The following is a 24,336-nucleotide window of genomic DNA, read 5'->3' on the forward strand; positions in this document are numbered from 1 at the left end:
ATGTCACTCAGTTGTGATTGACCTCCTTACCCACAAACAGGGCAGAATATTTTTCTTTTCTGTCCCTGTCCTCTGAAAACCGGGGGGAGAGATCTGCTGTTTTTTGTATTTGCTTTGAAGGTGGTTAATCATTGCACCATAGTCTGCGGAGATGAAAGGACAAATATGCAAAGTTGAAAGTTTATTGACATTGTGCAAGATAGATAAGCTGTGCAAGAATAAAGATATCAGGCTTGAATCTCCATTACTGTCTTAGAGAACACAGGATTCTGTATCTGGTGCTACCAAATACATCTAGCCAAGTTGTTCTTTTAATGGTCGCGCACCCAGAGCTGCGGGGAAGCGTAGCAGCTTTCAGCCGAACATTTAACATGCTCAAGAGATTCCTATAGACAGTAATGAAAGCTGCGCTCCTTCCCGTTTTGCTGAGACTTGAAACGTGTGGCCATCAGCAAAAGATGCTGCAGCCGTGTGTGAACTTCTCGTGGCAGCGTCTGAAATGAGCGTGGGGTGGCTGATGCTCTTCACGTGGACGACTGTAGCAGGCCGTGTCCTGCACATGGTGCGCAGGACTGGGAATTGCAGTGGTGAGGGGAATTTGGGTGGGCTGTCGCACGTGGAGCTTCAGCAGAGGGGGCTGGGAGAAGACCAGTCCTGAAGGACAGAGCGTGTGGCAGCAGGAATGAAGCTGACGGTTTGGGATTAGGATGAGAGCAACGATATATACAATTATTTGACTTGCATCTCTGCAGCGGTGGGGGCTTATGGATTTTGTATTGTTTTTATCAAAAATAAGATAGTTCATCAGGTTGGTAGCCACCAGTGGAAAGTTTATCAATGTCATAAAGAATTAAATTCTTTTTTTTTTTAGGTCAGGAAGCACTTCGCAGTACACAGGCCCTCAGCCTTGCCTTAGTAACCTAAATGCAGTTTGCCTTACAAAGCCCAAAGAGAGAAGAGCAGGCTTTTAATGTCAGTTCTCCTGCAAGTGCTGACAGGAAGCTTATTGCTTTCACTGTAAAATTGTGTTAGGGTTTGGAGGGGATGCAGCCACTGGTTTCCCAGGGGATGTGTCAAGAACATTCTCTCTTGCATAGGAGGAATGATGTGTGGCTTTCCCAGTTATTAACCAAAAGTGCATCTGTATGCACATAGAGAAATGCAGCAAAGGGAGCTTATAGAAAAGTGCATCACTTGGGCAACGTGACCTTCTGCTCTGAAGCTATTCCGTTGCTTTTTCTGACCCTCACAAAAACATTTGCTCCTGTATAGAAAAAACAAGGTGAAAATGGAAAACTCTGTGCTGTTCCCCAAAGCTTGACTATAGCTATGTCAGGGTATATTTTTCATGATTATTAAAATCCTTTTATGTTTTCTTGTCCTGCTGTTCCTAATGACCCCATGGAAACTTAAGACTATCTCTTTACTAAATCTTCTGGTTAATCAAACAGAACCGTTTTGTGCAGCACTTTCCCATGAAGTCTGGTATTTTTTGTTTTGCTAGTATTTGGGAAAGTAAGAGGTTGTGTTATGCTAGTATGGGAAGTCCAAATAATGTTTGCACCTTTCTTTTTAGAATAACAAATGTACCAGAAGAGTTCTCTGAGACACAGAGGTATTAAAAGGAGGAAACAATGGTTAGTAAATAAAGTTGTAATTCGGAGTTCTCTGTTAAGACTGAGGTCGCTCTCCGTTTGGTGATACTCGCGTATGCTTGTCTTTGAATTAGTGTTCGGCTAGAAGTTACTGCAATAAACCCAGATAAGACTAAGATAAACTACTTGGCCTCCAGCAGAATAAATATTTCAAATAAAATCAACTCTAGACAGTCCAGTCAAGCAGCTATTGATCTCTAAAAGCCTGAACTTAAACCCAATGAATATTCCAGAGATCAGCTCTGTGCAACCTTCCTAAATGCTGATCAATATGCAATTACTTCCCCTGAAAACATTTCTTATATTGTCTAGCCTGAGAAGTACTTTATTTTTAGCTTCCTCTACAGGGAAGGTGGTGGTGCTGAGCCTCCCCCTCGCACCGCTCTTCGCTGCAGAGCCCGGGGTCGTGCTCGCTGCTGCGCCCCCGCTGCGTAACCACCGCCCGGCGCGCGCTGAGCGCGGCTGTGGTTGCACTGGGCAAAGGAACTTTCTTTTGGGCTGGCGTGTCGATGTATGTTTGGTTCAGTTTGCATATTGTTACGGGTTCAGGCAGCTAGGTCTCTAAAGGAAAGGCCTCTTCTGCAGCTCTCTGAGCCTGGGCCTCGCAGCACTGGAGGAGACCTGCGGCTGGCTGCGTGAGGCCGGGGAGGGGTGGCTGTGCTCTCATCTCTCTAGGGGCAGAGCACGGCTTGTTTCTGTGGGGATTTATTTGTAAATGCGCACACAGTTACATAGCTGTTAGAGAACAAATTCTCTTCCAAAGAGAAGGAAGGGGGTCGCCGTGCAGCTGGGGCGGCCGTGGGCTCGCAGGCCTCGTGCTGCAGCCGGGCTCTGCTGGCCTGCGCTGGGCTCCGCGCCGGGCTCCTGGCGCCCGCCCGGCCTGCTTTGTGCAGTGCCTCGGCACCTGCTGCCGCGGGTCGAGGTTCTCGGGGTGTTTTGTGTCTTCTGGGTGAGTTGTAAGTTCTCCTGTCTCTGGTTTGAGAGGTACAGAGTCTGTCTGCCTCCCGCTGAACACGTGTTCTGGAGAAGGGTTTTCAGTGCAGCTGACCTCCAGTCAGTGCTTACCAAACACACCCCTTTATTGTAGTGAATTATTGCTAGATCTAAGCCCTGATCCTTCTGGTCTGACAGTATTTGTCTTGTGTACCCAACCCAGTCTCCTCTGCCTGTTTTGTGCTAATGTTTGTAAGGTGGTGAAGAAATAAATTCCTTAATAACTGAGAAATAAAAATGCATATATAAACAATAAAATAGATAAATAGAAAATAAAAAGAAATAAAAATAATAAGAAATAGCAAAGCTAATAGTTTATCTTCAACCACAGTCTTGGAAAGAGTATTTGTCAATATAATATTTTGGCTCCTTGAAGAAAATCTTGCTTAGAGCTTGCACTCAGGCTCTTTGTGACTTCCCTTGTCACTTCAGTTTCCCTTTTCATGCTGTCTCTTTGAAGTAGCGTAGTTCAAAGCTCCTTCTGTCCCTGGAAAGTTTAAGTTGCAGCTTTCTCTTCACAGAGAGAAGAAGATTTCCCGCAGCAGTGCCCTGAAGGTGCTGGATCACGCCATGATTGGACCCGAGGGCACAGACAACTGTCACAAGTTTGTTGACATTCTTGGCCTGAGGACCATCTTCCCACTCTTCATGAAATCGCCCAAGAAAATAAAGAAAGTTGGAACGACTGAAAAAGAGCACGAAGGTAGGCCTGTTTGCAGATCCTTCTCGCGGAGGAGGCGAATGAAGGCAGGTGTCTGTGCCTGCCAGGGAGGAGGCAAGGAGCACTCGCTGGGCTTCCCATTGCTCTTCCTGCAGCTTTCAAGTCCAGAGCAGCCTGCCATTCATTGCTGCAGCACTGGCTGTTGATGACACACTTGCCCTGCTTGTTTTGGTATCAGCAGTTCCTGGCGATTCCGTTTCATGTGCTGTTAATAAGTTATTTTACTCCTGTAGGGTCTGTTGTTTGAAGCTCTGACTCTTTGATGCAAAACTCTTTTGAAAAGAGTAATGAGGCAACTACAAATGTCACCTCAAAAGCAGTGTTTTCATGGCTCTGGGCACTGAAGTGTGACTCAATGAACATCAGGCATTACAGAAATAACTGCACACTTTTGAAGTTGGCTTTTTTCTATTTTTTTCCTCTGTCCCCTGGAAAACTCCGTTTTAACAGAAATCTGTGGAGTGTTATTGCAGGACCCAGTGCTGAACTGAATCTAGGGTCAGTCCATGCCTGCTTCTGGTAACATTTCCTTTTTCATTTCGTTAATACTTGACTACTTGGAAGAAACTTTAAATACTGCCAATGATGCTTGAGTTCTTGTGTCTGTTCATTACTCATCTCAGTTCTATGAGGGATGAACACTGTCAAAAGCTGAAGAGGTGTGAGCATGTCTCAGGCTTACCTAGTGTCCGTCCTTAACTGTTGCAGCAAACAAAGAAAAATGTCTGGAAAACAGCAGCAAAATGGGAGCTCTAAACCCAGACACCATGTTGGTACAGTCACAGCCAGATGTCCCGACGTTCTCAGGAGCAAGGGCAGGGTGGTGGTGCCTCCTGCAGACCTCGCTGGAGCGGGGCTGAGCCCACTCGCTGCCCTTTGGGACCAAGCAGCTCCTTTCTCTGGTGGAGGCTGGGGTGGGCCGAGGCTTGTTCCGTTCCTTCCTGAAAGACGGGGTGGTGAGGAAGGGCAGTGGCAGATTGAGCAAGTGGCTCTTTTCTTGAAAAATGTTCCAGCGGTGAGCTGGTAACAGTAGGTTGTATTAGAGCACCAACATCAGAAAGGTGCTAACGGTACGTTAAGGAAGGCTTGGCAAGACGGCTCCTGGGAGGCACGCTTCGGTGGTGGTGCTGCAGAGGCGAGCGCCGTGTCCGAGCTCCGCGGGGCTGGCACAGAGGTGGCAGAGCTGTGAGCGCGCGGCGGGGCGGCTGCGGCTCTCCTGGCACGTGGGGAGCGGGGACGGACCTGCAGCCCGGCGCCAGCCGTGGCGATGGGTCGCACAGAGGGTGCTGGCTTCAGCTGCCTTGCCGCTCCTGTGCTGCGTTCCTTTCCTCTCTAGGTAGGGGTGAGGGAGAAATGCTCTGGTGTGTGGGTTTGGGTGGTGAGACCGCAGAGAGTGCGGTTGCACCTGGGTCCGTGGCCCATGTCACTGACTTAATTTTTTGGTTTGGGAAAGTGAGTTAATCTGTCTCATCTGCTTCATCTTGAGACTGCAGATGACATCGTGCACGGTCTTGGCCACTGTGAGGATTAGGCATCGGTTTGAAAAGCCAGAAAAGGGTCAGGTTCTGAACTATTTTGGGGAGGGGGGAAGGCAAATCTGCCCTCAGGAAAATGGAGCTATCTGTGCAAATGGTCTTCATGTGATATCTCCATCTCATTAATATTCAGAAGAAATGGAGGACATTAATATGAGTCCAGAAATCCGTTTTATTAAAGTAAACTCTCAGATGCTGCGGTAGTAAGTCCCATTTTCTGTGTTTTGCATCACTGGGCAGGTGAGTTACCGGCTTTCCGACGGTGGGAGTTAATTGAGACGTGTAACAGGGCTCCCCTGGAGCCTGTCACAGGCATTGTCCTGTTGTGTGTAAGCAGCACACTATATGTCTTTACTTTGCCACTCGCGATACAATAATTTCTCTGTGCTTGGGGGGCGCTGCTGGTTGGCAGTTGGATGTTGCAAGCCACTGCTGACCAGCAATGCTGGCAAGAACTGGTGGTGCCCGCTGGTTTTGGAGGAAATGGTACAAGCCTCGTGTGATTGAGAATTGTTGCCTGCTGGGCTGGGGTGGCCCTAGGGACACGTTTCTTTCTGCGTATCTCTTTAGCAAAAAGAATGACGGTAGTCAGTCGTCTCTCGTTACCGTTTCCCGTAAAAACTTCAGCCTGTGTCCTGACTGTTGAAAAAAGAATAAAAATTATCAACTCTCTTTTTCTAGGAGTGTGTTCAAGTCTATGTCAAATGGAGGAACATATTCCTGTAACGGTTCAGCTAGAATAGCTTTGTGGCAGAGGCTTCAGTACTTATTAAAAAGCAATTCGAAGGAGTTTGTGCTCACTGTAATGCTGTTGAGACTGTCGGGATAGACGCTTGGGGTTTGTGTCTGATGATGGGAGGAAAACACTCCCCTTGTTTCTATCTTACAGTGATGTTGCTTTTTCCATTGGAGATCATGTCAAAAGTAATGCTTACTTTATTATCTTGAAGGCGATGTTTCAAATGTGTGAAAATAATACATACCCTACCAAAAAAAACTCAGCGTGACTTGTTGAGCTTTTGTTTATTACGAAAATTTATAATCCAAATTAAATTTGATTTAAAAAAAAAACTTTTCTGTAATGTATTTCTATTTTTTTTAAAGCTAACATAAAGATGCCAGTGCCGGATAACGACATTGTAAACACTGTTGGTGTTGAAAAATCATTTTACTCTAGGGAAACTGTGGATGATTGAAATCCAAACTGCACGTATTTATGCTTTTATGTACGTGATGTAATTAAGAAAAAAGAAAGGGAAACTTTTCTAACAGTCTTTAACAGTGCGGCCCGGCAGCGGGCTTTCGGTGGTGGTTGTGTCTGCGACGAGCAACGCGTGGTGTAACGATGGTGTAACGTCGCCTGCCTGTAGAGAGCAGCGGGCGAAAGGCAGGGCCCACGCTGGGGCGAGGAGTTTGCCCGCGGTCAGCGCGAGGTGGGCGGCTCTGCGCCCTGCCGGGGGTCCTGGCGCGCTCCTGGCGCCGCGATGCCGAGGTGGGAAGGCAGAGCAGGCAAGGAGGTGAGCGCTCAGCACGTGCGAGTGCAGGGGACAAAAGCGCTTTTGGCTCTGGGTAACTGTGTAAATCTGGGGCAAGGTTTGAAATAATGCTCCTGTGTGGCGAAATTGGAAATGCAGCTGGTGCTGCATGAATGGCTGTGTTCCAGATCCTCTTCCATCACAGAGCCGTATCGTAGCTGTCCGTAAAGGTACCGGGATCTTCAGTCCTGGACTTCCTAAGCAGCAGTCGAATCGAAGTGTTGGGCACTAACTTGAGATTCTTGAATGGACTCAGCGAGCTTAAAATGGAGAAAACACAAATTCCTTCCGAGTTAGCGAGGCTGTGGTGAAGCAACCACAACTCGTGCGTTAGGCTGTATGTTCTGCTCTTTCTCTGTACAGCCATTTGCCATCTAGTTTTGCTCACTTGGAGAGTCTAATGAAGTATAAAAGGATGTTTGTTCAATTCATCTTAATTTAAATGCCTTCTCTTGTCCTAGATGTCAGTTTTACTTAGGAATGCTTAATTTGATAACCTGAGAATTAGTTCAGCCAATTTCCAAATGAGAATTCCTATCTCTGGGTTTTTTTTGCCTGTTCACCCTCCAGCAAAAAGGAAGCTGTCTTTGGAGCTAGTCAGCTGTACGTGTTCAAAAACAACAGCAGCAAAATCTGTTTCTTAGTAAATATGATTTTACTCCTGTGTGACCCACGCTGAAAGGTAGCAGAGCCCCTTGGAATGAATGCTTGCTGCAGAAATAAGTTCCCCTGGCACGGAGAAGTGAAAAGGCAAAACAGAAAAATGACCCGATAGCGAGTGTCTGTGTTGAAAGACCTTCTGTCAGCCGGCAGACACCGTTCTTGTATGTGGTGGTCAGCCGAAATGAAACCTAGCAGAGGCATCGGTCTGTTTAAGCAGAACTGCTCAGCTGCCTTCAGATGGCCAAGGAAGAAATGGGTTGCTGAACTGGAAGATAAGGTCAGACGTTTTTGTAATTAGCAGCGAAGGGAGGCCCTGTGCAAGGCTCTGCGCCGTCGGGGCGGCGCGGCAGGCAGGTAACCCCCGTGCAGATGGACCCGAGCTCTTCGCCGCTGTGGCTGCCCCCTCCTCACTGCCAGCACGCACGTTTGCAGCGGGCGGTGGCACTGTGCCCGACAGAGCTGTTAGCGGCGTGGGGCTGGCCCTGGCATGCGCCAGGTTCTTCGTGCAGCTTTTCCCTGCAAACCCACCTGGAGCCACAGCCTTCTGCGCAGCGGTGCGTGAAGGGTGGAAGCTTCTGAAGGAGCTGGTGTTTTTTCTTTCTTGTACTTTTCTGCTTCGAGTGAGAAACCTCAGTTTATCTCAGGAGATCTTTACAAGACAGAAGGCTCTTAGAGAAATCCTGGTGGGGTCATCACAACACCCCTCTTGTCCACCCAGCGCCTGCTGCCGCTGCCTTGCAGCCGCGAGCGCTGCTCCTGCCCCGGGAGTCTGCGCTGGGGAGCGGAGGGCAGCCTCCGAACGGGGTGTGAAAACCGAAAAAAACACAGGGAGCTTTGGGGGTGATAAAGGCAGAGGAGCGTAATGTTACGGCTTGATTTGACAGGACCTCCTGCTGTTGCAGCTGCCAGTGCCAGCCATGGAATAGATTAATCTGTATTCCAACACGCTGCAGCTGAAGTCAAGATCGATCTAATTAGGGTGTTTTAAACACTGCTTGCGTTCTGAAGTCTTCGTGCCTGTCTGGAGAGGGAAAGGCTCCCGAGAGCCCGAGGTGCTGCTGGTGTAAGGAGAGCTGCCGGCGCAGATGGGTGAGCAGCCGCGGGGTGACCTGCCGAGAGCAGGCGGTGGCCGCGTGCCGCGCTGCACCGAGGGGTCGGCGCCGCGGAGAATTCGGGTACGCGCAGGCGAGCTGGTGGGGGGGAAGGAGACAACTTTGCCTGTTAATAAAAAAAAAAAGGCAGCAACTTTTTTTTTGGTAAAAGCTGTTCTTAATGTTTACTGGCTGCCAGGTGGTAAGTTGGTCCTGGTAGAGGAATCGGTGGCGGTGCTGAGCAGGACTTTGTTTTGTTGTTGTTTTACAGGAGAAACACAGTTAGTCGTTCCTAGAAATTGGGGCTGGACAGCAACGTTTTCCTCTGGCCTTGTCTGTTCCCCTCCATGAAAAAGACCCTGTTTGTGCGTGTGCTGTGGGCTTGGGCTGGGTGCTGGCGAGTTTGATCGTTCGGAAGTTGCCCAAATTCGCAGAGTCCGTGGGGCCGAGGCGCTGCCTGAGGCTGCGTGCTCGTGGCCTGTCGTCGGCTGAGGTCCCAGCGGGGAGCTGCGGGCTTGGCTTTCTGAGGACTCGGAACAGCACCAGCCACTCTTCCCTTTCCAGAGAAGATCACACCGAGAGCAAACACTGTGATTATGCGCTTTTACGAATTTGCGGATGCGTGGTAAGCAGCAGCGCAGTCCGGGGGGGAATGGCAAGGTCCCCGGGCCTGCAGACGCGCGTTTCCAGCTAACGCCTCTCGTTTCCGAGTGCGCAGCTGGACGTTTAATCCCCTGAAAATGGGCTCAGCCGCTTCTCCCGTAGCGCTTCTCTTACCCCAGGCCTTGCCCTCGTTTTGGCTCCTGCACGTGGATGCCGGAGCTTACTGGGCCGTGCGTGCAGCAGAACTGCGATTTGGGGGGAGGGCACGGAACCGCACTGGGGTGTTTCTCGAGAAGCTGATCAAGAAAAAGGCATTTTCTTGATCAGTCAGTTGAGGAATATTTCTGCACAACACTTTTTGAACATTTTGACCAGGAAATAGATATTTCCTGGACTTTCTGGAATGCGGTGTGTAAAGAATAACCTCATTCTTAGAAAACCTGCATCAGTTTGCTTAGATTTCTCAGTAGCTTCAAAGATTTTATCAGTATAATGAATAACCTTCTGCACATGGGCACCAAAGCAAAAACAATGGCTAAAATGCATTTCCTAGTGCAGGAATATTGATATATATATATAAAATTGGTGAGGACATTAGTACTAAAATACTGTCAACACTTCTGAACACTTCCAAAAAAAAAAAAAAAAGGAAAAACAAATAGTGTGAAATACGGGATTCTGCCTTCTTTCTATAACAGCAGAGAATCTGTTGGGATTTATTTTTGAAAAGTCTTCATTTTATCTTTTTTTAATACTTAAGGAAATAGGAGCTTGCAAGTACTTTGCAGGCTCTCACAGTGTTTTTTAATGAAGACACTTAATTCAGTGCTGTTTGTGTGGAATAACTGTTTCTCTGCAGCAAGAGCATGCAGTGCCGTAGCCAGAGCCATCCTTCACCTCCATGTTAGCCTGTCGAAATGACAGAGCAGCCGAGCGGTGCTGGCCACCAGATAAACCTGTTATCTCCTCTGCTCCTCCTGCCAGCAGCTCTCCCAATCTCCTTGGTACATGAAAAATTGACACCACCTCAGGCAGAAATCTGTTTCTAAGGAAGCTGCGTTTGTAAGCAGCTAATGAAATGGGGTGGGTGGGTGCGTGCGTACGCGTGCCTGTCCTCTGCTGTCGCTGCCCTTCTGTAGCATGCAGATAACCTGTGCCGCCGTGAGGGCAGACCCGCGGCTTGGACAAGCAGCCTGTGTGACTTCAGCCTTTCGGTGAAAGTGTAAGCTGGCTGTTAGTGCAAAAGATCCATACGAACGCGTGGATGTCACTTGTTCTTGTAGGCTGATGCAATTGATCTAGGCTTCTCGTGGCTCCGGGCTAGGCAGCACTGTGGAAATGCGCGTTAAATGGTTTGATGGCAATGAGGTGATCCCCTTCCTCCGTACGTTGTATTTTCCTCTCAAAAACAAAATCCTGACACTGTTCTCCCCTCCCCATCACTGTAGGTGAGGAAACTTTTATGGCCATTATTCTTCATCAGTCTTAATCATCAAGATTAAAGCAAGGGAAAGGAGAGAAGTTACAATTTTAAATATATTTATATATCTAAAATGGAAGGTCTATATTTAACACAGAGCTGTAGGCAGGAAGCAACACCAAAAGATTTGGCAAGGGAGAGAAAGCCGTGCTTCTGTCATTTGCCTTGCACTTTGCTGCTTGGTTTTATTTCCCGTTAATAAAGGCATGTACTCCATGATTCTCTGCATCGTTTCTGATGTTGGCATGCATTTTGCAAAGGATTCACCTCTCTGCACCTCCTATGCCCATGCAGGAGCGATGTGGGGTGCAGGTGAGTGGTGGTTGTGGCCCATCCTTCTCCCGGAGGGTAGGAGGCAGGTGGACACCCTTCTCTGGGCTCCTTCCCCGGACTCATCTGGTTTCCAGAAGCGGTCGGTTCCTCCTCCTGCCTGGGAAGTTGTTTGCTGGCAAAATGAAATAGCGCCAATGTGCGAGGGTTGTAACTGGAGAACTTGATGAGAAATGTTTCAAAACCGAGTGTATGTTTTGTATGAGTTGCACATAAAACTGGTGAATCCTTCTGAGGAAACGACCTAAGGAGAAGCGCTTTCTTTTGTACTTCATGGCAGTCCAGGAAAGCCAAATATTTGTGTTTAAGGGAGCACATTACACCCTCTGTGTGTAAACGTGTAGTTTTAGAGAAGATGGGTTTGTTTCCTTTGACTCGGGGAGCAGAGAGCTTGGGCCCCGTTACAGAATGGCCCGAACACCACCTGGATGTGCTGGGTGCTCTGCGGGGGCTGGCCCCCGCTCGGTCCTGGTCCCGCGAGCCCCGGGGAGAGGCAGAGCGCTGTGCCCCTGGCTGGGCGGAGGCCGCAAGGAGCAGGGTGCTGCGAGGGCACCTGCAAGCCTGGCGAGTTGAACTACAGCAGAATTTGTGCTTTATGTAAGTTGCTTTTTTTCAGGGTCACTGAGAAAAAGCGGGGTCAGCGTGGCAGGAGTAGTGCAGCAGGTCCGGGGGAGGCCTTCCCGGCATGGTTGTGGTGGGAGAGGAGCTGCCGGTGCTCCCTGCGGCCGCAGCTTGCTGCTTCTGCTGCTGTTCTGCCTCCGCTCGCTGGTGCTGGAAGGAACCTGGGTTCTGCTTATCGGCAGCTACGTGCCGGAGTGCTAGTAGTAAATTTAATGGCATGTTACAGAGAGTATAAGCTCCTGTTTCTGATCTCAGCGTGCAATTTTCATTTTGTTTCTCTAGAACATGTCTGTTCCATCCTGGCCTCCCTTCTGCGAAACCTGAGAGGGCAGCAGAGGACACGGTTACTGAATAAATTCACAGAGAATGACAGTGAGAAGGTGAGTGTGCGGAGTGTGTCTGCGGTCTCTGGGCTGCTGGACTCAGAGGACGCGTGATAATGGCAGGGTGCCTGCGTGCGCTTACTGCGTTACTAAAGCGCAGCTACTGTTCCTGTCTGGAGGGACCGGCACACTCACGCCATCCTTCTCTCATTCCTGTTGTTGTCTACAAACTGGAGAACTGGCGATGCCTTTAGTGCTTGGCCTCCTACATCGTATGCGCTCTTGTTTTCTGGTGCTCTTGCACAGCTGGTAGTCCTGGGTTGTGCCTCACTGCTGAGGGCTGATCGTGTACCACATATTGCTGGCTCTGCGGGACCGGGGAAGTATGGAAAGGTGCCAGTCTGTTCTAGTGAAGCTCTTTTGCAGAAATTGTAGGAGTTGCATTAGTACACACTCAACGTTCCCCATTCCTCCCCTACAATGCATCACTTCAGTGGTGTTTAGTCTGGGAAATTCTTTCCAAAATATTTACATGGGGGTGGGTAGATCAAACAGCTGTGAAAAAGAAACAGCAGCTTTTGCAAACCAATAATTTCCAGGGGATTTGTAAATTCCACCACTTGGGAAATACTGGTTCCTCTGTATTTCTCATTAGTATGTTTTAAAGGTGTTTTTCATAACCTGCTCTAACAGCTGGAGAAAATTTCGCATTACTGGAAAGGGTTTAAGTTGCCTAATACGCAGTAGAGAGCAGGAGAACCCTGAGGTGTCTGTTAAATGTAACAGAAGCTTGGCTACATTCAGCAGAGACAGAAAAGTCCATTTAAGAGACCAGGAGAACTGGAGAGCTGCAACACAGGAGAATGAGCGGGCTAGGGACACGTCTCTGCTTCCTTCTAGCTGGAGCTGATGAGACCATCTTGTGATATGGGATTACGTTCAAATGCTTGCAGCCTGCGCATGCTCATCTGTCCAACACTTGTACCATCTTTCTAATGCGTTCCTTCCTGGGAGTGACAGAATCGCCTGGTTATTTTGCATAGACTGCAGCTGGAAGAAAAATAGCATAACACAAAGGATTAAAGATGATTGCGTTGTTCTTTTTCTCTTGCTTAGGTCTCTCTCTTCTGTCCTTGCAGGTTGATAGGCTGATGGAACTGTATTTTAAGTATCTGGATGCAATGCAGGCAGCTGATAAGAAGATCGATGGAGAGAAACATGTATGTATTGCTTAAGGTGCACTAGCCCTTGTCTGTGGTGCTTCTGCACAGGCACGTCATCTGCACAAAGCTTCTGGCTCAGCCAGATCACTGTTCTGAGCCATGCCTTCGTACCTGTGCTGACTTCTCTCTCAGCTTTTGTTGCCCCACTCCCCATCTTCTGGTACCTTAGATAAGATGGGGTGAGAACTTATTTACAGCAAGTGCTTCTGGACATTTCTTAGTTAATTCTACGCAGAGGGCCTCAGTCAGTTTACCGTCATTTTTACTTGTCTGAAATTTTGCTTGGTTTGGTGGATGGAGAGAAGCGAAATGCAGATAATTACGTGGTAATGTGTGAGGCCTCCTACCCTGGTCTGTAGAGTTCTGATTACCTGTGAGAAAACTTCTATTTTGATTAGAGAGATGAGGCTGTAGCCAAAGTCTGGTGTGCTTTTGCGCACCAGCAGTGAACGTTTTGAATGACATGAGCATGGGTACCACATAGTACTTTCTTGGAACTGAAGCTGGAACAGACTTTTTGAAAGAGAATGAGCTGTCGGAGTCAGGAAGCAGCTTGCAGAGCTGTTAGTGAGCTTGGCCCGCTTCCCACAAGATTATCTGTATCAGCGCTGAAGAGGGTGTGAGATTGATTAGCGCTGACGGAGAGTAATCACTGCAGCCGCCGTCCCCGCACGCGGGTGAGCTCAGCGTGCCCGGGCTGCAGCCCCCTGCCGGGCTCCGACAAACAGCTGTCCCCTTGCTGCCAAGGCTGTTTCTCCAGGCGCTGCCAAACATTTTGGGGGCATCAGAGCTCAGCGGTGATGCTGCTGCTCAAAAAGGCAAAAGGCTGAGTGATGAATGGAGCTGCTTTTGCTGCCAGCATTCAGACTCCATATGGACAGCTGCAGCTTCACAAATGAACAGTGGCCCGAAGAAAAACAGCCTTTACCCTTTCCTGCTATCCCTCCACTCTCCATTCATCCACCTCGAAACAGAACAAGAAATTATTTATTCTCTATGTTTCAGTGTTAGTGTGTGGGTTTTAGAAATCGAAAAGCAGAGCTGATTTTTCTGGCTGAAATCTCAGTGCATGGGCAGCTGCTATATAGAGCCCTTACGTGAAATGAGCAGAACTAGTGTATGTAGGTACCCTTTATCCAAAAAGGTCTTGAAATTGGCTGCAAATGTTAACACCTGTAGCAAACAGCTAACACAGAGCAGGGGTGAAGGGAGATGGCGTGTGAAGAAGCTTGTGTAGAAGCAATTTAATTAATAACAACCCATTCCCGTTTACTGATAAACGAGAAGAGAAAGCACAAGAACTCAGACTTTCCTCCTGCATCCGGAAGGCCAGCGTGCTTTTGCCCCACTGCCGTGCTCTGTAGACTGGAATGGCTGGAATAAATGCATCTCAGTTCTTCCCTCCTATTAGTGCTAATAATAGGATTTGGCAGAAACATCCCATATGTGCTTTGACCTTCTGCAATATATTTCAACAGAAAATATCAAAGCATTTCACTGAGATTTGCTCATGTCACCTCTGAGAAGCAGATTTGTACTTTGCATGTGAAGGACATTGGTTTTTCAAAGCAGAGCTGTTGGGAGCCTGGTAGTAAAGATTAGGAGGTTAGAAATCTGGACTGGACTAGAAATTTGTCCAGTTGCAATCCCAGTCATCTCTAAGCAGCGCAGATGATATTAAGCATGTCACCATGCTACTACTTCTTGCTTTATCTCCCAGCAGGTTAGAGCATTGGGCACGGAGGGTATGAAATAATGACGTTCCAAGCAAGGAACGAACCTCAGCACTTCTGGAGTTACTGATTGCTTTGCTTTTTAGCATCCTGAAATGGTCAATGGGAAACGGTCTGCTGAGATCTGAAGTGGCTCAAGCGGTTTCCTCATGGAGAAGTAGGCAAAAGCCATCGCTGTGTCTGTCAGGTCAGGGAATTGTCTAGCTGTGACAGGATCTATGGGCTGCTTTAACGTTTGTAGTTGTTGCACATGAATCATTGAAATGGATGGTTTGAACACTTGGTCCTTTAGAAATTGTGCTTTGTCACCTGGGGGTTTTTGACCGTCCTCTTGCGGTGGAGGGCATAGTACCCCAAAAAAATCTGGAATACGAATCCTTTCCTTTTTCCCCGCCCCAAAGGAAAAAAAGATACCTGAAGAAATTTTATGGGTTCAGCCTATACTGAAAAGAGAGATTCAAGTCTGATGGACAGAGTATCGTGGTGTAAGTCTTGCATTACAAGAAGTGGAAACATGATTACACAAAGAATGATTGAAGGTATCATACCTGAAGTTTTATCTTTAGTAGTGCAGCTGACATAAGAAGCTCCTGCTCTTGCAGTTCTTTCCTTTTTTTTTTTCTTTTAGCTTAGCTTATTTTTGTGATCTGGTTTATAGCTCAGCCCTTCAGACTGTGGCAGTGAAGGCGTGGAAATAGTTGAGAACAGAAGGGAAGGGAGGAATTTCTTAAGGCAGCTGTTTCTGAAGCAGAACAGTTGTTATGAAGCTGCATCATGAATCTGGACAATGAAAGAGGATATGGTCCAGAGGGAGAGCATCCCTTCATCTCAGTGTTAACCAGCTATTTGCTTCTGTGGAATCTATGCAGAAGTGATCAGAGGTGATAACTTCGTGATTACCCTGACTGCTACGTGAAAGCTAGGAGCAAAGGACATGCGAGCATTTGTCTCTAACACCTGATGCCTGCCTTAGCACTTTTCTGTTTTTAGGTAATGAAACCTAGTACATATCTTGTCCCCGTCTCAAAATCTTTAATCCTTTCTGTAGGAAAAGGTGCAAAACTGGCTTTCAGCTCCCTCTAAAATGAGGCATAATTATGGGCAGCAGCAATAGCCTAAGTGATCCCTAAAAATGGTAGGAGAAGACAAGGGTGGTTTAATATTTTTATAGTTCAGTGGAAAATGATGCTCACGGGTTTATTCAGTAAAATATTCTCAGCAGATACTTTGCGCTATAATGACTTACAAATTACATGCTAATTGTGCTACAGTTAAGTGATTCCATCCTTGAAAGGGAGAGGTGGAACTCCTAGCGACTCCTGACTGGTATTAGCCCAGCATTTGAGTTCAGGTTAGAAGGACCGATGAATTGCCCGGACCGTGCTGAAAGCAGGACCTGGTGTTGGTGGCAGGGGCGGTGTCAGTGCACCGTAAAAAGAGCACACCGGAGTTCACGGGAGCGTGTGCGGATTTCTCAGCGTGGCCGAGTTGACGCTGCCTGCACTGGGAGCTTTTCCGGGAAATGGCCAACAGGCTGCGGTAAGCTTTGAACTTTCTTGCTAGAAACACAGCCTTGCTGCGCTTTGCTGGGAAAGGTGAATACGATGTAAGGAAGGAGAAGGATGCAGAGAATCTTTTGGGCCCCGGTCCAGCGGCTGTGGAGCAGATGTGATCTCTGGCATAGCCGCGGCAGATCCATTGTATCTCTAGGTTTAGGTCTTTGCTTGACACCTTGAGGCCTGTCAGTCCTGCCTCATTAGTGCGAGAGAAGCTCATTTTAGCTTCACAGAAGCCCATCTCATTGCTGTCTTCTCCCATCAGCAAGGGGCATCTCAGCACATATTGTTGGCAGATTAGAAATGGCATCTGAGTGCTCATTTGGAGGTTAGCAACTTGACAGCTTTGAAAGAGAGACAAAGTGGAAAGGTGGCTACTTGGTACTGTACTGGGAGGCAGATTAGCATTTAAAGGTTGTTTTTTTTAAAAAAGGACTGTGAAAAGGTACCTAAGACTGTATTTGTCTTCTAATTTGTATCTGCTTAATTCACTGGTGCAAAATAATCTCGTTTCTCTGTCAAGAGAGGCTGTTGTAACTGCTGCCTTCGCTATGTAATCAAGACGACAGTTGCCTGGATCCTGCTCCTGTGATCACCGTGCTTGGATCAGAATACAGAACAGGAAGGGTCTTTGTTTCCTGCTCCGGCGGTTCAAAATCCTTGCCTGTTGATATTTTTCTGTTCAGGATTTTCGCACTGTTGAGTTTTGGGAATGAGTGCCTTGTCTTTTTTCTCACATGGGGTTTTTGGATATTTCAGTGAATAGCTGCCTATCTCTGGCTTTCCAGATGCAATGATTAGTTTTAGAGACCCGATTTGACCAGGTTCATTTAATTTGGCATTGATGTAGGGTGGGGAACATTGCTCCTTGCACAAAATTGGATTTCTTTTTACTGGCAGGAGCTTGCATGCAAGTTTTGTGCGGTCATGCCTGTGCCCATGATTTTGGAAGCACGGAGTAAATCAGTTATGCAAATACCGGAGTCTGAAGGATCTGATGCTAAAGCACCCTGTAGTATAGCCAATGCAGTTGTGTTTATGACATTGGTAATTAGGCATTGTTTTTTAAACTTGTTCTTTCATTGGCAAGCTAGATTCCTAGGAGGAAAGGAGAAGTATTTCATTACATGTGCTTTCTTCTCTCACTTTTGGGAGGCAGCAATAAACAGCTGCATTTCTAAGTCACTTAATCAGATTTCTGTATAGTGAGCATTTATTGCACTCTCCAGTGAGAAGTGTACAGGATTAGTTTTCCTTCTTGTGCCTAAAATACTCCACCTATAATTAGATGAAAGGCTTTGGTTTGATAAAACAGGAAAATGTGGTAGCTTAAATCAGCTTTGGTGCTGGTCACCTTGTGTGTGTTCGCCTGGAGCATGTGCGTGCGGAGAAAGCGCTTCTCGTTGAGCGTTACGGGTACGGTGCTCTCACTGGTGATGGCTCTAATGAGAAAATATTGCTCTGCTCGTGTGTGCCCACCTGCCAGACTGCTGCATAATGAATAACCGGAGTTGCAGCAAGCTAGCAGGGTCTGACAGGCTGTTTCCGTTATTTAAAAACCAAAAAACCAAAAAACAAACCCCCAAAACACAAAAGGTCATGCATGACATCAGTTATTCTGGTCTGTGGGTCTCTGCGAAGAGTAATGGTGGCTTCACTCTGGAAGGAGTAGGCCTTTCTCTGGACAAAACTGATCAGAGTTTATTGCCAGGCTGTTTTTGCCAGTGTTTTGAACAAAGTGCTCTGTCCGAACCAGAAGGGTGGAATGGCCTCTTGCATTCTGCCTTTGGACTCCGTTCGGGCAGGTCTCTCTAGTGAAACACCGTTCTGAGAAAGTTCTGACAATGCCCTGAGAAGCAGCAAGAGCCCTCAGCCACTGCCCCAGAAACCAGAGCTCTTCTGTCAACGTGCTCCAGCTGGAGGCTTGGCCCTGTCAGTCTTCCAGCCAAATGCTGTTGGAAGGTCAGGGCTGGGAATGGTAAAATTACGCTTGTGCAGAATTTTGAGACCTGGTTTCTCATTTGTCAGCTGGTGATAAAGTTGGAAGCCTGGTAGGTCTTTGAGCTGGCTGGAGTCATGTTGTGCACTGCTTACCAGCACCCTCAAATGGCCGGTAGAAGAACGTGGGTTTTGTTCTGTTTTGACAAAACTTGCAGGTAATAAAAACACTGGTTTGTTTCGTATTCAGGGGCTGTAATCACTCAGTTTAGGAATGTAGTTCATATGTTTACATTAATATTTACATTTGCAGATGGACACAATTCACAACCAGCAACAGCAAAACCTTGTTCAAAATTGAATGAAATGTTTTGTGAATTTAAATTAATTGTTAAAAGTAGTATTTCTTTGGTGAGAAATGTATGGATGTTCATATTTTGGGGGAGCAAAGCATTTCTTGAGAAACCACAAATATTGCCACTGTTCTGCCACTCCTAATGGGAAGTACTTTGAGAGCCAGTCTTGACACCCTTTTCTTTGCACTGCTTTACAGGACATGGTACGTCGGGGAGAGATAATAGATGATGACATGGAAGATGAATTCTATCTTCGTCGCCTGGATGCTGGCCTCTTTGTTCTACAGCTCATTTGTTACATCATGGCAGAGATCTGTAATGCCAATGTTCCCCAGGTAAAGCTATATACAAGGTTGGCAGATCACCTGTGTTTCCATCCATGATACAAACAAGGCAATAAATCCTTGCAAACATTACCTCTTAATCCTCTCTTTCCATAATTCCTTTTCTGGGAGGAAACTTATTGCGCTTGTGTCCGTGCAACTTCATGAAGTTATATCAGTTGGGAGGGCAATAGCAGGTACAGAAGCTGATCATTATCACCGAGCTCATACAGTCTGCCATAAGCAAGGTCACAGTTTGAAATGGAAACCCTATTTGTACCGCTGCTGAGGGAGCAGCAGAAGAGGATCTTCTCTCAGAAGGCCTCTCAAAGGCTCAGACTGTATCAGGTGACTTTTCCTGAACTATGCAAAATACTGCTGCTCTGCTGTCACGGATGCATTTGTGACTTTATTATGTGGTTACTTGTACCTGTGCCACATGTCCTCCTGAATGCTTTTAAGTGGGTGCTCTAGGGCCGTGGGCTAGCAAGGCTGAGTTAGGTTTTGTGGTGCTTGGGGTTTCTGCTTGCACCTCAAAGAAAGTTGAAAAAAGTGGGGTTGTGCATGGTTTTATGTTGTTGAAGATTACTTTCTTCTGTCTCCTGTCCCTGATCAGATTCGTCAAAGAGTTCATCAGATTCTGAACATGAGGGGCAGCTCCATTAAAATTGTTCGACACATTCTAAAGGGTGAGTTCAGATATTCTGACGCGTGTCTCGTTCTCTACCAGGAACAGCGTGGTCATCACTTGGTAGGATGAGCCTTCACATGTAATTCTCCTTGACTTCATGAGCAGCTTCATGCAGCGGTTACGTTCTGAGATCTGGGCAGGGCTGGAATCACTGGGATAAGAGGCATGCCTTACCTCGGAGTGAGGATGCTCGCTGCTGTCACGTAACACCACATCACTTTGTTGCCATCGGCTACAGGCTGGCTGGGACTTGCTGCTGACTTTAACACTAGAGTAAATATTTAAGGGGAGTGTATATGCATGCTAGAGGGAGGAACAGTGGAGTCTCATCTTTCATTAACATGGTCCTGCACTTTACCATCTGCACCGTATTAGTATCCACGGTGTATTTGTCTTGCTCTTAGTGTCAGATTAATGTGGATTATAGCATTAAAGTATCCTCTGTAGCTTTAAAATGTAGCTGTTGTGATTTGCAATCCTGGTTCTGAAGTACTGCTTGTTATTTTGAATGCTTATGTTGAATTAGAGCAATGCTTATTTGAGCTGTGGCTCTCATCTGTAGCCTGCTGTCCTTCAGCAGAAGCAGCCGTTGGACAGGGGAAGAGGAGGACAGAGGAGGGACAGGACTCTCACCGCTCTGAGCTGTGAGACGTGGCTAGAGCAGCGCTGATCTGCTGCCCCAGGAGATGCCTCTCCTGTTTTAGTAAACAGAGGGTTGTGTGGGGCCGTGTCTGCTCTTGAGAGGCTGTGCTGTTTTTGGTGAAGAGTAAGGAGTGTGTCTCTTCTGAGGAGGAAGGAAAGTCAGCAGCATCTCTGGGGTACTGGGCTCTGGGTTGCATTGTTTTGATGTCTCTGCTTTCTTAGGGAATAACAGTGATGTGCTCCTGGCCTTTTATTTTTTCCCTTCAACAGTGGGAGGTAGAGGCAGCCTTTTTTTTTCTTGCAGATCCTGTTGTTTTTCTCCCTTCACATATGCAGGAAAGAGAGGAGATGAGAAAGATAGCTGGTATAAAGAAATAGGAGTGATTTTCTGAGACTGGGAGATAACCTGCAGCTACAGGCGATCTTTGGCCCTTGTCCTTTCCCAGCAAGTTCAAGCTGATGCCTGCTGATGAACAGGGAGGGGAGTGGGACTGGAAAGGATGTCTTTTCTGCTTTCAATTATGATACTTAACAATTCCTGCCTCCAAACTGCCCATCTGCAACTTAGGACGTGACACGTGACCGCGTTCAGATTCCCACGCGTGACCTGGGCCACAGGTACCCGGGAGATTTGTCTGCGCACACGCCTCATGTTCACTTCCGTGGCTTGTTGATTTACATACTGAGCTTACCTTCCTGAACTGAAGGGCAGCTGCATTAAAATTTCATCTGATTTTTTTTTTTCACAGACGGTGACTTGCATTGTGAAACTTTTTCTATGGCTTTATCATGTCTTGCAAGCTGCTTATAGAAAGTACAGGTTGTGCAGCAATTTCAGGAGTCTCAGCAGGGATATGTTCACTTCCTAAGGAGACCTTAAATGGCATGTTAATAATACAGGTGATGGATACAGTATTTGGGGCTGTCTTTCAGCTCCTCCCCGGCTGTCACACTCATCAGTTTTAGGGACTTGTGCCTTCACAGTTGTCAATAACTTCGGAAATGAATTTGTTGGTGGGCCCTTGTGAAGCACTGGAACGGGGTGCCAAAAGACTTCTGGCAGGTAGGACTAGTATAGAACTTACCTGCTGCCTGTGCTGGTGACGTTTAGTCTTCTATAGGACTTACACCCTTATGTTCAAATATCTCCTCCATGTAGATTCACCAGCTTTTATCAAGTTATACCACTGGTAAGTATTTGCCTCTCCAGAAGAGCTGTTTCATTGAACACAGCTTGCCTGTTTGAAGTACTGGTTTGGTTTTGGACCCTGAAAGCATGCCTTCCAGACGGGCTGTAGGCCATTAGGGGATTTCTGAAATTACCTGGCATGCGGAACGTAGGAGATTATATTCAAAATGAGTGGGATGTTGGGAGCCTTCAGCACTGGCTGAAACATTTCCAGTCCGGCTTCCGGCTTGCTCTCAGGACAGATGAGGGCTGGTTTATTTTTACTTTTTGTTCAGTGTTTTGCTCTTGTTCAGTTTTTATTTTCTATTTTTGCATACTAATTAGGTGCTCGGTTTTTTAGTTAGGTTTTTATGGCCTACATATTCTCCATGTTTCTCTGGCAACCTGACAGCTGATGGATCCCTTGGGGTTGCTCAGAATCATTTATGATGCAAGTGAGGAAGCAGGACCGTTTTCTTACGGTAGGACTTTCAGGGGGGAGGAATGGGCAGGGAATAACTGAAGGCTCATTAAATGCATTTCTGCAGGCTGACCGGTCCTCCCGCAGTTCCTTTTGCTTGAAGATCGAGCGTTACTTGCAGTGGGACAGTTAGCTGCTTCTTAGGAAGAACACGGCCGAACGGTGCGCGTTGGCTGGGAGGGCGCTTTGCAGGGAGGCTGATCCCCGTCAGGAGGCCGTGCCTGCGTCGGGGGCGTTCGGTCTGCGCCTCCCCCATCAGAAGGAGCGAGGCACGCACCTCCCCGGGCGGCGGTGCCCGGCGGTGCCCAGCGGTGCTCGGCGCAGGCCGTGGAGGTGCGCGGGTTGGGAGTGGCCGTGTGGCTCCTCGCCCGGCCAGGGAGCTGCGGCGGAGCAGCCCCGTGGGAGGGGAGGCGCGGGCATGCGAGGCCTGGTTAAACCTTGGGCTTAGGCCAGGTCACGTCAGGGGGGTGGCGGGCAGGGATACCCACCAGACACTGAACCAAACCTGTTAGCATGCGTAATCAAAAAGAGAAGGTAAGTATGTTTTAAGGACGATGCTAAATTTGGCCTTTGTGGTCCCTCAGTATGTGCAGGCTTTATAGCTTCCACTATCCATTACAAGCTTCAATATTTCCCTATTGATTTTTACTGTTCTGTAACCATTGTATTTTGTCTAATGAAGCAGAAACCAATCTTAGGTCCTTTCCCTTTGTGTAGCTACAGACATGTGTAAGCTCTGTTTAACTGTTGGCAGAGGGAGCTTACGTTTGATTTTTGCTGTCTCACTGAAGCGGTAGAATTTTAAATAAGAAAGTAAATACATAAAATCTCATTGGATGATGTGTTTTTTTAACCTGGTTCTGGGGGCTTTATCTGGTCTTTTCAAATTAATATTGACAACTGTTGGTAGCCCAGTAAACAGTCTGCCTTGGGAGTCACTGGGCTTTGAGTCTCATGAAACCTAAATATTTAGGAAGAAAAATGCTGAGCCTTCGGAAAACACGAGAGGAATTACTCGTGGCTTGCTTTTGCTGTCTTAGTGGGACAACAGAAGGGCAGTGGCGTTAGTGGCAGCTCCACCACTTGTGCTGTGGTCCAGGCCCTCGGTGGCCGGTGGGCAAACAGCCCAGCTGGGCCACCAGCCCCCTGCCTGCAGCTGCTCTGCAGAGCCCTGCCCGCCGCGTGCAGCCCCCTGGGGCCCTCGGGCTCTGCCACCAGGCAGCCGGCTGGAGGAGTCCCTCCTTTCGCTTGGGTGCTCTGAGCTGTCAAGATGTAGCGGCAGCCAGGAAAGCGTTGCCCTTGGGCTGCAATAAACAAAGGCAGTTGCAGTTGCTGCATCTGTTTCAGAGGCACTTACTCTGACAGAGCACAGGAAAGGTCTCGTTTGGGGACAGAGCCTGCTCCTTGCTGTGCTCCCTGGGGGGGCCGAGGCTTTTCGACAGAAAGCGCTCTGATACTGCCCGAAGGGGACAGGAGAACCTGAGCTAAATGCCGCCTGGGCTCTGCCGCCTTGTTTTCCTGGGAGAGTAACCCTGTGTCTGCCGCGCTGCATTTCATCTCCCACCAGAGGAAGACGGCAGGTTACGGTCCCTGCCATGCAGCCCTTTGCCCCCGGGGCCCTGCCCTTCTGCAGCGAGCTGGTGTGCGGGCAGCTCACCGAGCGCTCCCGAGCAGCTGCAACGAGCAGCTCCATGAGCTCGCTGCTGCCTGCGCTCCGTGTGATGGAGAGCTTTTCCGCCCTCTGAAGGAGGAATTCCCTGCGCTCGTCCCCCTTCTCCAGGACTGAGAGGCAGGCAGGTTCACTTGCAGCAAACCGTAGTGTTTTCCACCTGCTCTTGTTACAGGTACTGTAGCAGTTTATAAATATTAAAAGGATTTCTCTCAGAGGCCTTGGCAAAGAATTCTGCTTTTTGTACGTGGAGAGAGAGAGAGAGAGAGTACACACATGGGGGGAGACTCCCACATCAGCTAACTTCTCCCTGTCCTCACTCCTTTCAGTGCTCTTATAATAAAGGCTTTGATGGAGCTCAGAGGCATGTAGCAGTGCTGAACGTATAAATATTAAAGCAAACTTTCTACAGCAAGTTACTATTCAGATGCTGAATACAAGCTGTTCTGTTTGTTTAGGAAGAAGGGAAAGAATGAGAGAAGGCGGAGGCTGGAAAGCACTGTCTAACCAAGCAGTCTGCTCCTGATTTACTAAGATTTGTTCAGGTCCTTGCTTTTGCAGCTCAAAATCTGCTTTTTATTTTTTCTTTTTAAGCCATCTTTGAATATGTAGGTTCTGTTAGCAGGAGGGAGCAAGCTTGCAAGGGAATGAGAGCTGCCAGCTTTAAACGAATGTCAGGAAGGAGAGCTGCAGAGGGAATTTCTGCTGTGCAGTGTTCGGCCATGTGCAACACCTTGATTGGGGTCTAGCTGAAGACAGGGAGTTTGCTCTGTAGTTGGTGTGTTTCCTTCCATATGGATTAAAAGCACTTGTAGGTTCAGGAATTATCTCCACTTTACTAGTTTTACAAAAATCCCAATTCAGGGTGCTTGGGAAACAGACACGTTAAACCTAAGGTTAGGGAAGTGTAACAAGACGTGTATTGGCTCCTGCCTGACCTTCCTGGGTGATACGTGGAGTTAAAAGGGACCTGGAAAGCTACCGATGTCCAGGGCTGTTCTGAGTT

General features: G+C 47.7%; 1 protein-coding gene across 1 annotated transcript in view; it reads left to right on the forward strand.

Annotated features, from left to right (window-relative positions):
• Positions 1-24,336, forward strand: part of CTNNBL1 (catenin beta like 1) — a 48,067-nt gene that overhangs the window by 23,040 nt on the left and 691 nt on the right. Inside the window, 5 exon segments of the mRNA XM_080558656.1 lie at positions 3,170-3,351; positions 11,510-11,607; positions 12,690-12,770; positions 18,554-18,691; positions 19,296-19,368. Of these exon segments, the coding sequence (XP_080414782.1) occupies positions 3,170-3,351; positions 11,510-11,607; positions 12,690-12,770; positions 18,554-18,691; positions 19,296-19,368 (572 nt within the window).

The sequence above is a fragment of the Anser brachyrhynchus genome, assembly GCF_964034855.1.
Source record: "Anser brachyrhynchus genome assembly, chromosome: 16".
Taxonomy (NCBI): Eukaryota; Metazoa; Chordata; class Aves; order Anseriformes; family Anatidae; genus Anser; species Anser brachyrhynchus.